The following is a 12397-nucleotide window of genomic DNA, read 5'->3' as shown; positions in this document are numbered from 1 at the left end:
AATTTCAGCCAGAACCGGGTGTTCAATCCCTAACATTTTACGAGTATCGAAATTCGCTTGTTACCATTAAACAGGCTAGTAAAGGATTTTGCGATTGTCCTGCTCGGTGATGTAGTTGGTCAAAGTAGAATACAGGCCTAAAGGTATGTAGGTATGTAGATATGGCCAGCAACCAGCAAAGATGAGTGCCTGACAGCCTGAAGATCAAGGAAGTTGAACACGTTGACTGCGGACCAACCCAGAGATGTTTTGTTTGTCATGGAGCGGTAGCCATCCAGATTGGGCGATCTTGAGCGCTGAATGCATGCTGGTCGTGCGCAACGGAGCACCGTGGGGCAGTGACCAGAAGGGTATAGTGTTGTTGGACCCCACTTTCACCAAGGCATCCAGCCTTCAGCTTCGCGCCGCACCACTGATCACCAACACCGACACCAACAGCGCTTTGAAAACTTGATGACCATCGCTTTGAAAGAGTCATGGGGTCCAAATCTCCAGAAGATCATCGTCAAGGTCCCGATGGTCAGTAAACTCGAATGGATGAAGGAACGACAGACATGCTGACACTCTTCAGGGTCCTCAGCAGACGCTGCAATCGCTATTATTAATCCACCTAAATCAGCCGCGGCGACTGGACTGCTTCAGGGCGTTCTCGAAGGTCAAGATGAAGACAGCGACGACAACGATGACGATATCGCGAAGCTTGGAGCTGACGTAAAGAACAACGATGGTGAGCTGATGTTAGGCGAGTGTAATGCTAAGACTAACTGCTCAAGGCGCAAAGAAGAAAAGAAAGCGCAACAACAAGAAGAAGACCAAGAAAGTATCACAAAAACAGCAGACGGCACCTCCCAGGGTACCCCTCACTGATTTATTCCTTGGTCGACAATATCCGGAAGGGCAAATTGTTGAGTATACCATCAAAGATGACAACCTGAAGCGCACTACAGTTGGCGAACTTCGTCATCTAGCCGCCGTGGATAACATGGACAATGACTTCCTAAAGGACTATCGAAAAGCTGCCGAGGTCCACCGCCAGGTCCGCCACTATGCACAGACGATCGCGAAGCCCGGCATGTCTATGACTCGCCTTGCCGAAGAGATTGACGATAGTGTTCGCGCACTTGTCGGCCACGAGGGTCTTGAGACCGGAGATGCACTGAAAGCCGGCCTTGCCTTCCCGACCGGGTTGTGCTTAAACAATGTAGGTGCGCATTGGACGCCAAACGTCGGTGCCAAAGAAGTCTTTCTTCAGCATGACGATGTATTGAAAGTCGACTTTGGTGTTCATGTCAACGGCAGAATCGTGGACAGCGCCTTCACTGTGGCCGCCAATCCAATTTATGACAATCTATTGGCATCTGTCAAGGCGGCTACCAACACAGGCTTGAAAGAAGCCGGAATCGATGCGAGAATTGATCACATCAGTGAGATGATTCAAGAGGTGATGGAGAGTTATGAAGTGGAAATCAAAGGGAAGACCATTCCAGTGAAGGCTGTGCGCAACATCACTGGCCACAACATCCTACGTTATCACATCCATGGTGACAAACAGGTTCCCTTCGTCAAGACCAAGACCACTCAACGTATGGAGGAAGGCGACATCTTCGCCATCGAAACCTTTGGCAGCACGGGCAAGGCCTATCTTCATGACGATGTTGGCATTTATGGCTACGGACGCAACGAGCATGTCAGTGCCACTGAGCTCCACCACACATCTGCGAAGTCGCTCCTGAAGACCATTGACCAGAACTTTGGGACTCTGGTCTTCGCACGCCGTCAACTTGAGCGTTTGCCTGGTGTTGAAAAGTATCATCTCGGCATGCGAACGCTAGTCAACAGTGGCATCGTTGAAGCATATGCGCCGCTTGTAGATGTTCCCGGCTCCTTCATTGCACAATTTGAACACGTAAGTTATGCTTCTTCCCAAGGTATATGTCCCAACTGACTCAATATGTCCAACAGACTGTGCTACTCCGGCCCAACTGTAAGGAGGTCATCTCCCGAGGAGACGATTATTGAAGATCTACACTTCGCTGAGTCATAAACGACTTCAACAGTCTCTATGGCGATATTCTCACATGGTGTTTCAACACACTTTGACTCAATATTCGCTGTTTTCCTTTAGCACACATCACGTTCTTTTAAATAGCTATTGTGAATGATATCACTTCATCAATGCAATCTGCGCAGAAGAGGTTTATCATTGAACGTCTGCCGAACAGTACAGACAGATTGAACTCGTAAACACATATCTAACGAGCAAGGCTAAAACTGAAGGGCTAAAAAACCGTGACTAAGGAAGAAAAATATAGTGCGCTCATCCAAATACCAGCGCTCTAACCTCAATACTCTCCCTGCCAACCGCGCCCTCCGGTGTGCGAGGGTCTGTAAAAGCTGTGTGTGGTACGCGTCCCCACTGGCCTACGGTCTCGTCGCTGTCAAAACATTTGAGAAGCAGACGGTCCTCGTTCTTCATGCCAGACCAATAGTACCACTTCTGCCCTGGGTTATATGCTACAGCTGCGGTCTGGCCGTTGCGATTGGGATAGCGATGCTCGATGGGTACCAGATCGCCATCGCGCACTGTTTGACTATCGGCGACTGCAAGTGGGCTGCCCATGACAGGTCCGTTGAGTGGACGCCAAACGTTGATGATGCGGTAACGACCTTGTAGGAGTTGCTCGGCTTCGTCAGGCAAGTGCAGCTTGACTCGTTCAGCGGCTGAGGAAGGTGTCTGGTCGATATGTACGCGTTGAACGGGGTTGCGGTTGCCAGTCGGTCGGCGGATTGTGTGATCGAAGAGAAGTACTCTTTGTGCGCCTTGTACGTTCTTCAAGAGTAGATTCTCCACCTCTGGATAATACACGCGTTTTATTGCGTCGTCGTCTTCAAACCCATCCCTGTCGAGCCCGCTCTTGATGTTCTGGTATGTGTCGAAGGCGTTGTTGTCTAGCGTGAACTTATGCTCTTGGCCTCGGAGGTCGTTGAGCTCGACCTCGGTCCATGCATCTCCCCAATTCCGTTGTGGCACGCCTGGAAGCGGCTCGACGTAGTTGTGTGGTGGCGCACCATCCTCTGGAGCTTTGTAAAAAGATAGCGATGCTGTGACGGGGCCGCGAGGAACGGGTAGGCCTTGATAATTGACATCGGAAGAGGTGGTGTTGTTCGAAATAGGCGTTGGGTTGCAGAGTTGGTGTGCGGGCGTGGGGAGGGACGCGGTGGTCGTCATTGTGGTAGCTGGATCGCTAGGTCCGTTCGCAATTGAAGTAGAGACTATACTGTCGAGAGGTTGCAAGGGCAGAATCGTGGAGGAAAATGGCGGTTTGCTGAATCAATGGCTGTGCAGTAAGTTGTCTGAGTATGAATCGGGAACATGTGCAGATTGGATGCTGTTATATACGCCTACGCGATTAGAAATGATTCCTACTGTTTGATGCGTCAGGTCGCCCTTCATCCGCCGATGTTTCCCCTCATTCGACATCTCTGTGGCGATGATGCCATAGCTCTATTCCCGAGGCCAAGACTGTATTACTAAATCCCTGTCGTCCAATGATCGCTCATATGCTGACAAAATACACGTATTGCGTGCCGAGTATAACAATTTGATAATGCGCGTACGATGTTCTAGTGGTTAAGATGGTGGTTTGTAACAGTTCGCGTGGTTTCTAAGCCATGGCCTTTGTGGCCATGGGCCGAGCGCCCGGAGACGGCGTGGAGATGATTCGGACTGATGATTGCGTCATAGCCGCAGATGTGCGGCAGCCTCGACACCGTCACAATTTGTTCAGCCTTCAGACATCTACAATGTGGTATTGCCTGTACATGGAGTTGATCTGAACATTAATTTTTATCGTATCTACTCTGTTGCATTGGATGCGTTTCGTCGCCATGCCTAGGGACAACTGAAGCCATGTGGCTTTGCATATGGTGCAGCAAGGATAGCTTCACAGCGCCTGTAGTCGTCTAAATCAATGGTAGTTTTGATCGTAGGGCATATGCACCTCATCTTTACACAGCCGAGGCAAGCAACAGTGTCCAGCACATTTAGTTGCATCTGGTATCTGGCGTTGCATCTGGTATCTGGCATTGCATCTGGCCTTAGCTCGCTCCTGGCCGTGATTGCCGTTCCACAAGCCTTAGTCGATGCTAAGGTATGCTATTTGTTGGTGGCTTGCGCTTCCATTATGGGGAATATAGGATTTCAATGATTGCATGCGCTCATAGTATGCATCGACCCGTCGCGCCAGTGCTTAATTCATTGGACCCCATCTTGGAGTACTCATGCGTCGTCTCAACGTCATCATGTTCGCATGCGAACGGTGACATCGCTCATCCACCTTTAAATCGCATAAAGGAAGCAGACATTACAACCATATCTCAACATGCTCAGACTCTTCTCAAGAAACCTTCCCACAGCTACCAAATCTATCACGTCCACAATACGAACAAATCAATTCATCCCAAGGACTACGTACCAAATCATCAGAAGTATGGGTAACGGCAAGGCCAACACCGAGGACCTCAAGGGCTCCAAGCTCTTCGATGTTTCCCACGTCACCGCTCTCGTTACTGGTGGAGGAACTGGTATCGGTCTGATGATCACACAAGCGCTGGTCGCAAACGGTGCGAAAGTATACATCACATCAAGACGCGATGAAGTTTTGAAGAAGACGGAGGAGCTGTATGGAGGTGGCGGTCCAGGCCAGATTATTCCTCTCCAAGCAGATGTCAGGTAAGCACAATCATGTCCGATTTATGGAGAGTGCGGCGCTAACACTACCCAGCGAAAAGGATGATGTCAAGCGTCTTTACGACGAGATGTGTCAAAAAGAGCCAAAGGGAATCCAAATTCTGGTCAACAACGCTGGTATCGCTCGTGATGACAACACCAAGTTTTCCGCAAACGGCCAGCCAAACATGGAGGACGCCCAAGCCATCTCTGACCATTTTCTCAAGTCCCAGCCCGAGAACTGGGCCGACACCATGAAGACTAACGTCGGAAGCATCTTCTGGATGTCAATGACCTTCTTGCCTCTCTTGGCCAAGGGTGGCCAGGTGACTCCTGGATACACCTCACAGGTCATCAACGTTAGCAGTATCTCAGGGTACATGAAGGGTAGCAGCAACGGCCAGTTTTCTTACGCGTCTAGCAAGGCAGCCGCCACACATCTGAGCCGCATGCTTGCAACAACCTTTGTTGGTACCAAGGTTCGGGTGAACACTATCGCTCCTGGTGTCTTCCCAAGCGAGGTATGTAGCCTTACTCCATACAGCTTACCGGTACATTGTTTGAGCTAACACCACACTCAGATGACCACAGGCTCTTCCGATGAGGACAACAAGAGCCGCATCGAATCTGGCATGAGCAACCCTGCGGGTCGACCTGGTGCTGATACTGACATGGCTGCGACGGTTCTCATGCTGGCTGGACCAGGTGGTGTATTCTACAACGAGCAGGTCATGTACCCTGATGGTGGAAGCACGCTCTCGCAGCCCGCAGCGAGGGCTTAGTTGTCTACCACCCGTGAGCAGCCTCGCGGAGATGAACTTAAAGACTACATATCGTGCTCTCAACTAAATAGTAATAATGGAGAGTGTATGTTATCATGCATTGTCGTGGTTCATTATGAACTTTTTTCCAACAAGCACTTTCCGCATTGTGCCCCACCATGCCGAAGTGTTCCGACAACCCCACCACAAGCGCAAACTCTTTCATGCTGCAAAGTCTTCACCCATGCCAACGGGAGAATTGATTTTAAATATTCTGCGTCAGGAATATGAATAGGACAGAGGATATAAAGCATATTATTGACCATGTCACCATCAATCAAACAACGGCCTAATGGCCCAATGGCAAGGCGCTTGACTACGATTCATTCGATATCAAGAGATTCCAGGTTGTAAGTAACACTCGAAAGCGCAAACCGTTCGAACACAGACACTAACTATCATTCAGCGACCCCTGGTTAGGTCACAATACATTGTATACCATAATTTTTTTTTTGCCGTCTTATGTTCCATAACCCTGTTGGGACACTAATGCCTCGTCCGATTCTTGGACAAGGATTCACCCATCTTTTTGCTTGAATCTTGTCCTTGTCTAACTCTAGGACAACTAGTATACTCCCCGCCCTTGAGGGTTATGTGTCAGCCTACAAAATTGGCATGCATTCACACAGTTTGTATAGATCGTACAAATCTCGACATAAGAGGAAGTATTGACATCAAGGTCAGAATGTAGGTAGAATCAGGCAACACAAATCAACCTCTAGATGACATGTTACTCTGCCAACCGGACAGCCATGCTTGAATAGGGATGAGAGAAGCGAGACAACAAAAGAGATGCATGTTGTAACTCTCACTGAAAGCGCTAGTTCGTGGAGTTAGTCCAATACTGTACATATATTTGTCGATATACACGAAAGTAAACTCACTTGCACTTCAACATGATTGAATTACACAGCCCTATATACGACGTGACATCACATTCTGGCCTCTGCCACAAACCAATTCTAGACGGCTGCCACGGCCATTTATTCAAAGAATTGCAGTACAGCACTCAATGTATCTTTCCATGCTCGTAGCGCTTCTGTCGTAAAGAATCTCTTCAAGATTCTGCGGAGTGATCACAGACCTTTTGTGCTTACTGTCCAGCAAGAAGTCTTCCAACCGAAGCAGTTTGCTTGTTGTTTCTTCCCAGTCGTCTTTGACGACGTCATCAACACGTTGTAATACCACTTTGATCACTGACGAGGAGCATCGGATGGTACCGGTGTTTCCGTCAACTGCATCAGTTCCATGAAAGTGAGATGCTAGGTACCACGTGGAGAGTCGTGATAGCCAGGCGTGGAAATTGCGGAGTCGGCCCGGTCAGCTTACCCTTCACGGTAATGCTGGATGGCGTCTTGGCGCCTCCAACGCGGACCTTTTCAAGTAAGCAGCAAGGGTAGGCGTGTGATCGTCGCAGGGCAGCCACCCGTCAAACTTCAGACGCGACGTGATACTGCAGTGACACCACCATGGAATTCTACGCACACCGCACCGAACAAAGGCTGGAGGTGCAGTACTTAGATTCAACTTTAATCCCCAATGACGCCATGTCGTAGATCTCGGCGAGGGCGTGGAGCCGCCACCTAGCGGACCGAGACGCTTTTCAGTCATCATGGCTAAAGATGCAGCGTCTAAGCCATTGGCTGCGCTAGCTTTCCAGATAGCAGCGGGAAGCAAAAGTAATCCTCGTTTGTACAGACACTACTCGGGCATCTGTTCAATGCGCCGGCCGTGTGTCTTGTTGTCATCTTTGCCTGCTCTGCTCTGCGCCGCATGACATGGCCTCGAACGGACAGCTACTTGCGCTGCACAACTACTACGGGACAACCGGCTATGTCTCGCAGCCACCGCTGGCCGCGTCCAGGCCCAAGCTGCAGACGGCAGAGCGAGATTTGGCATCTCTAACGCTCCTCGACGCCCTCGACCGCGACGAGCGCCCTTCATTCGCAATCGAAACCTGTCCGTACCTGCGCCGCGACGAAACCCTCGACCTCATATATGCGAACACGGCGCTGCACGCCGTCGGCGGACTGCTGGCCAAGGTATCGGGCAACGATGCGACGAGCCTGTTCACGCAAAGCTCGGCACCGCAACTTGCCTTCAGAGATTGGGTTCGCGGCTATGTGAACGAGGACGATCTACAACGGCGCGGCAACGCGTATACATTCGAAGGCCATACATGGAGCGCCATAACCCTAGGGCGATACAAGATCGTTAGCGGAGTGCCGACGCGGTTGCTGTGGGTTGACGCTGCACCGGGAGGAAAGAGCCACCGCACCATCATGCGCGAGCGGAAGGCGCCTCGAGGCAAACCTCGCGCCGACGCTCTACCTATGAAACCCCAGCTGTCGCTCGCCCACGCACCCCAAATGTCCGAGCCCAGCACCAGCTCTTCTCCGGACTCATCCGCAATCAACAACACGTCCTTTGACTGTACTTCTGATGTAGTCACGGGCGTGGTGAGAGCCAGCCCGCACATCGATTACTTCCGCAGTGTCGACTGGGCCAAGACGCCGTTGGGACCAATGACTTCATGGCCCTGTGATTTGCGTTGTATAGCCAACACAGTATTGAGCAACAACGTACCTGCTGTCATGTTCTGGGGTGACGAACTTATCATGCTATACAACGAGCCGTATGTTCAGCTGCTTGGCAGCCTCCATCCCTGCATGGGCGAAAGTGTTTGTATCAAGGCACCCGATCACTGGACTTCTTTCCAACCCATGGTCGACCACATCAAAGCCACTGGCGAATCCGTAGCCGAACCCGATATGCTCCTCTTCATAGAGAGGGACAGCCTTCTCGAAGAGACGCACTGGTCCTTCCAATTCGTACCTATATTGAACAGCCATGGCCAAGTGACAGCCTACTACCAGACCTTTTACGAAGTTTCCAACCATCGTATCCTCGAACGCCGCGTCTCAAGTTTGGTGGCCATGGGTACCCAAAGCGCAAATGCGAGAGATTTCCCATCGTTTTGGGATACTACGTTGCGCTCTCTAAGCTTGAATGACAAGGATGTACCGTTTGCCCTATTGTATGCTGCTGAGCGACATGTTAGCGCTCAAATACCCTCAATGTCATCACCGGGCAGCATCCCCCCGCTGGAAGGTTGCATCCTCAAGGGTACCATTGGCGTGCCTGTCGGCCACCCTATCGCCCCTGCGACTGTCAATATCAACCAGGACTCGTACATTCTCCACGCATTTCTGAGTCGGGCTGCCAAATCTGGGAAAGCTACTGTTGTTCATCTCAATGACCTTCCTGCACCAACAACGGCATTGGAAGGCATTGACTGGAGAGGGTATGGTGATCCTTGTCGTACATTGGTCATATGTCCTATCATTCCAACGACAGGAAATCAAGTAGAAGGCTTTCTCATAATTGGCGTCAACCCCCGCCGACCCTTCGATGATGAGTACCAGCAATACCTGCAGGTCATGGTGCGATTGCTCGCCACATCTCTTGCGTCCATTGTTCTTTTCGAGGACGAGGTCCGCCAAAGAGAAAACGCTATCATCCAAGCTGCTCAGATTCAAGAACACCTCATGGCTGAGATTCAACTCAAAGAGAGTAAATTTCAGCGCTTCGCTGAACGATCTGACGTAGGCATCTTCATCATCGATCCAATAGGCACCTATACCTATCGAAACCAACGCTGGTACGATATGTTTGAAGTTGCATCTTCTGACACCAACGCCACAGAAGCCTGGTACCGGATCGCTTTCGCCGAGGATGTGGCTTACTGCCAATCTATATTCTCGAAGCTCGTCACCAACCATGAATCTGTTTGCTTCGAATTACGTACGAGGATGCCATGGGTGCCGCCATCGGAGTCCAACGAGCTACAATCTGAAGACACTCAGCACTTCAAATGGATTTTATGCTCAGCCTACCCTGAACTGAGTCCGAATGGTGAGCTTGTAGAAATCGTTGGAAATGTCACAGATATATCAAGTAAGGAATTTGCGAATGGGTATTGAGGTGAAACATATACTGACATTTTACACAACAATTTAGAGCAGAAGTGGGCCGAAGGTATCCAGAAGATTCGCACCGACAGTGCGCTCCAAGGGAAACAGCACCTGGAGCACTTTTTAGACACAACGAGTCATGAGATGCGAAACCCTCTCAGCGCCATCATGCAGTGTGCGGATTCCATTACATCCTCTTATCCTCAAGACGATCGCAATGGCGAACAAAATATTACACCAACTGAATGGTCAGCTTTCATAGCCTCCACCCTGGACGCTGCTCAGACTATAGGAGTTTGCGCGACCCACATGAAGCATATCGTCGATGACATTCTCACTATTTCTAAACTCGATTCCGGTCTTCTAGACATGACACCGGTGATTGCGCAGCCCGAAAGCGGTAAGTCTTGGATGCACGAACGCATATCAAACATAAACTGACCTAGCGTCTCCACCGCTGTAGTGGCGAAGCATGCAGTAAAGATGTTCTCTGCGGAAGCAAGAGCTGCCGGCATCGACCTTGTGTTGGTCGTGGATAAATCGTACCGGGACATGGACATCGATTGGGCGTCTCTGGACCCAACGAGGGTGCTGCAGATTCTTATCAACCTACTCACAAACGCCATTAAATTCACACGCTTGGAATCAACTAAGCGAGTTACGGTCACCCTCACCGCAAGTGCAACCGAGCCCGCCTCGTCGCCAGCAGGGATACAGTTCAACGATGAGAGACTGGTAGGACAGGACTCTCATTTGGAAGATGACTGGAAAAACGTGCAAGAGCTATTTTATCTCCAATTCTCTGTTACTGATACTGGTCGCGGTCTTTCTGATGAAGAAAAACGCAGCCTCTTCACCCGCTTCTCGCAAGCCTCACCTCGCACGCACATCCACTACGGTGGATCGGGCCTTGGGCTATTCATATCGCGCCGTCTGACCGAACTGCAGGGCGGTTCGATCGGTGTCGCCAGCGAATCTGGAAGAGGTAGCACGTTCTCCTTCTACATCAAATCACGTCGAGCCAGACCAGTGATGGCGCGGAAAGGCAGTTTACCCCATGTTTTCCCTGAAGATATCAAACACAGACAGCCAATACCGCTCGTAAGCCTGGCACGTCCGTCTCCTCCTGTGTGCAAACCCGCAAGCGAGACTGGTCCACGATCTGACTCTGCGAGCCCAAAAGCACGACGCCGATCGATACAGTCAAGATCATCGCAGACTGAACACTCTCATGTTCGCCCCGAAGCTCTTGGGCTACCAGAAGGTCCTAACCTACAAGAATTGAAGCGCACAAAAAGTATACCAGATACGCTTCACGTTCTTGTAGTAGAAGACAATCTTATCAATCAGCGTGTTCTCGCCAAACAACTGCGCAATCTAGGATGCATTGTCAGCGTCGCCAACCATGGTCAGGAAGCCCTTGACTTCCTGCCAAAGACCACACTTTGGAACAACGATCACCCCATGTCGGATTCGATTGCACTAAAGGAAATATACCACATCCCATCCACAGAGCCTATACCTAGTGGTCACAACGATGCCTTACCTGTCGAACTGAACCTTATCCTCATGGATTGGGAGATGCCTATCATGAACGGGCTGACGGCTGTTGCGGAGATACGAAAACTTGAGGAACAAGGTTTGTTGAGGGAGAGGGTACCTATCATCGGGGTTACAGCGAATGTACGCCAACAACAGATCGATCAGGCCATGGCTACAGGCATGGACGATGTTGTTGGTAAACCCTTCAGGGTTGCTGAATTGCTAGTGCGGATGAGGGGGATCGTTGCAGGGATGGGGCCCGAAGGCCCAAATGGCAACGCGCATATGACGGAGGGGTATGCGAGCTTCGGGTGAAGCAAGAGCGACCTGATCTCAATTCACAAAAGACGAAGTAGTGTTGACTAGCTGCGGATTAGGGGCTCAGCCACCACTCTACCTGCATTGATCCCAAGGGATCTTCGACTACCATGGTGGCTTATCATGATACCGGACCACTAGAGCTGCCCAAAATCGCTCTAGTCGCCCGTAACAACTTTAGCCAGCTGTCTTCATTACTCAGACAGAACAGCGAAGCAAGAAACCGATATCCCACACGTACAGTTCAATAACTACAGTTTGTCGAAGCCACCGTGGGCAAAGACGGACCTCTGCCTATCCAGCTCAAAAGATTTATCGCTACTAGCAACTCGGAAGTTATAATAGTACATTTGCGTTTGCAGATGCCATCAGAGGAGGTAGTGGTGCGGCTATGGTATGGTCAGCAGATTGACTATTGCATGTAAGCTAAGGCAGCCAGTGTTCATATCTTGTTCTAAACAATGTCATTATAGTGCAAGCTGGTGGCGGAGTCATAGTCACCTGCGTTGCGGCGATGATAGTGGGTATTACAAGAGAAAGTGTAGAAAGATACATAGTGGTTACGCGACAAGACTTTCAAAGACTGTGCCACATATCAAACACTAAGATTAATGCGAGAGGAAGAAGCGGCTTCATTAGCTTGAGTTCTAGCTTACCTGGTTCGTGTTGCACCACAAGCTGACCGGATTGACCTGGACGAGTCTTAAGCTGGAACGTACATGCTGGCCGAATAAGATAAGTCGGCGTTCTACGAACCTGGTTCTCATTACTATCATCCGAAGTGTATTATGATTTCCCTTCCAGACTGATCCCACCACCCCTGCACCTTCTGCACATCTTATCGAGTGGTGGATTTTGTATATGACGGTGTGCGGACAGTCACCACCGAGTCGCACCTCAAAGTACCGAATGCTATCTTACAATGTTCGGCATCTGTAGAATAGTTGCATAAGCGCATCCATCGCGTCGAAAGGCTTGCATACACATATACAGGCACCGAACCGAACTGCCCA

At 50.3% G+C, this 12397-nt stretch overlaps 4 protein-coding genes across 4 annotated transcripts; 3 read left to right on the top strand and 1 right to left on the bottom strand.

The window, feature by feature from the left end:
- Positions 1 to 406: 406 nt before the first annotated feature.
- On the top strand, positions 407 to 1979 carry CC77DRAFT_954678 (methionine aminopeptidase 2-like protein). The gene is made up of 3 exons (XM_018535461.1): positions 407 to 519; positions 572 to 727; positions 774 to 1979. The coding sequence occupies exons 1-3, from the start codon at positions 477 to 479 to the stop codon at positions 1943 to 1945; spliced, it is 1371 nt and encodes a 456-aa protein (XP_018390943.1). The 5' UTR covers positions 407 to 476; the 3' UTR covers positions 1946 to 1979.
- A 203-nt stretch (positions 1980 to 2182) lies between these two features.
- CC77DRAFT_1016474 (hypothetical protein) lies at positions 2183 to 3672 on the bottom strand. The gene has a single exon (XM_018524220.1). It carries the CDS (start codon positions 3227 to 3229, stop codon positions 2318 to 2320), a length of 912 nt encoding a protein of 303 aa, XP_018390942.1. The 5' UTR covers positions 3230 to 3672; the 3' UTR covers positions 2183 to 2317.
- Positions 3673 to 4295: 623 nt separating this feature from the next.
- On the top strand, positions 4296 to 5568 carry CC77DRAFT_333153 (short chain dehydrogenase/reductase). The gene is made up of 3 exons (XM_018531281.1): positions 4296 to 4732; positions 4785 to 5250; positions 5311 to 5568. The coding sequence occupies exons 1-3, from the start codon at positions 4383 to 4385 to the stop codon at positions 5509 to 5511; spliced, it is 1017 nt and encodes a 338-aa protein (XP_018390941.1). The 5' UTR covers positions 4296 to 4382; the 3' UTR covers positions 5512 to 5568.
- Positions 5569 to 7200: 1632 nt separating this feature from the next.
- On the top strand, positions 7201 to 11581 carry CC77DRAFT_333362 (hypothetical protein). The gene is made up of 3 exons (XM_018531283.1): positions 7201 to 9507; positions 9571 to 9924; positions 9988 to 11581. The coding sequence occupies exons 1-3, from the start codon at positions 7329 to 7331 to the stop codon at positions 11379 to 11381; spliced, it is 3927 nt and encodes a 1308-aa protein (XP_018390940.1). The 5' UTR covers positions 7201 to 7328; the 3' UTR covers positions 11382 to 11581.
- Positions 11582 to 12397: the final 816 nt, after the last annotated feature.

Source organism: Alternaria alternata, assembly GCF_001642055.1.
Source record: "Alternaria alternata strain SRC1lrK2f unplaced genomic scaffold CC77scaffold_2, whole genome shotgun sequence".
In the NCBI taxonomy this organism is placed as follows: domain Eukaryota; kingdom Fungi; phylum Ascomycota; class Dothideomycetes; order Pleosporales; family Pleosporaceae; genus Alternaria; species Alternaria alternata.
The sequence above is the reverse complement of the archived record's forward strand: the minus strand, read 5'-3'. Positions and strand labels throughout refer to the sequence as shown.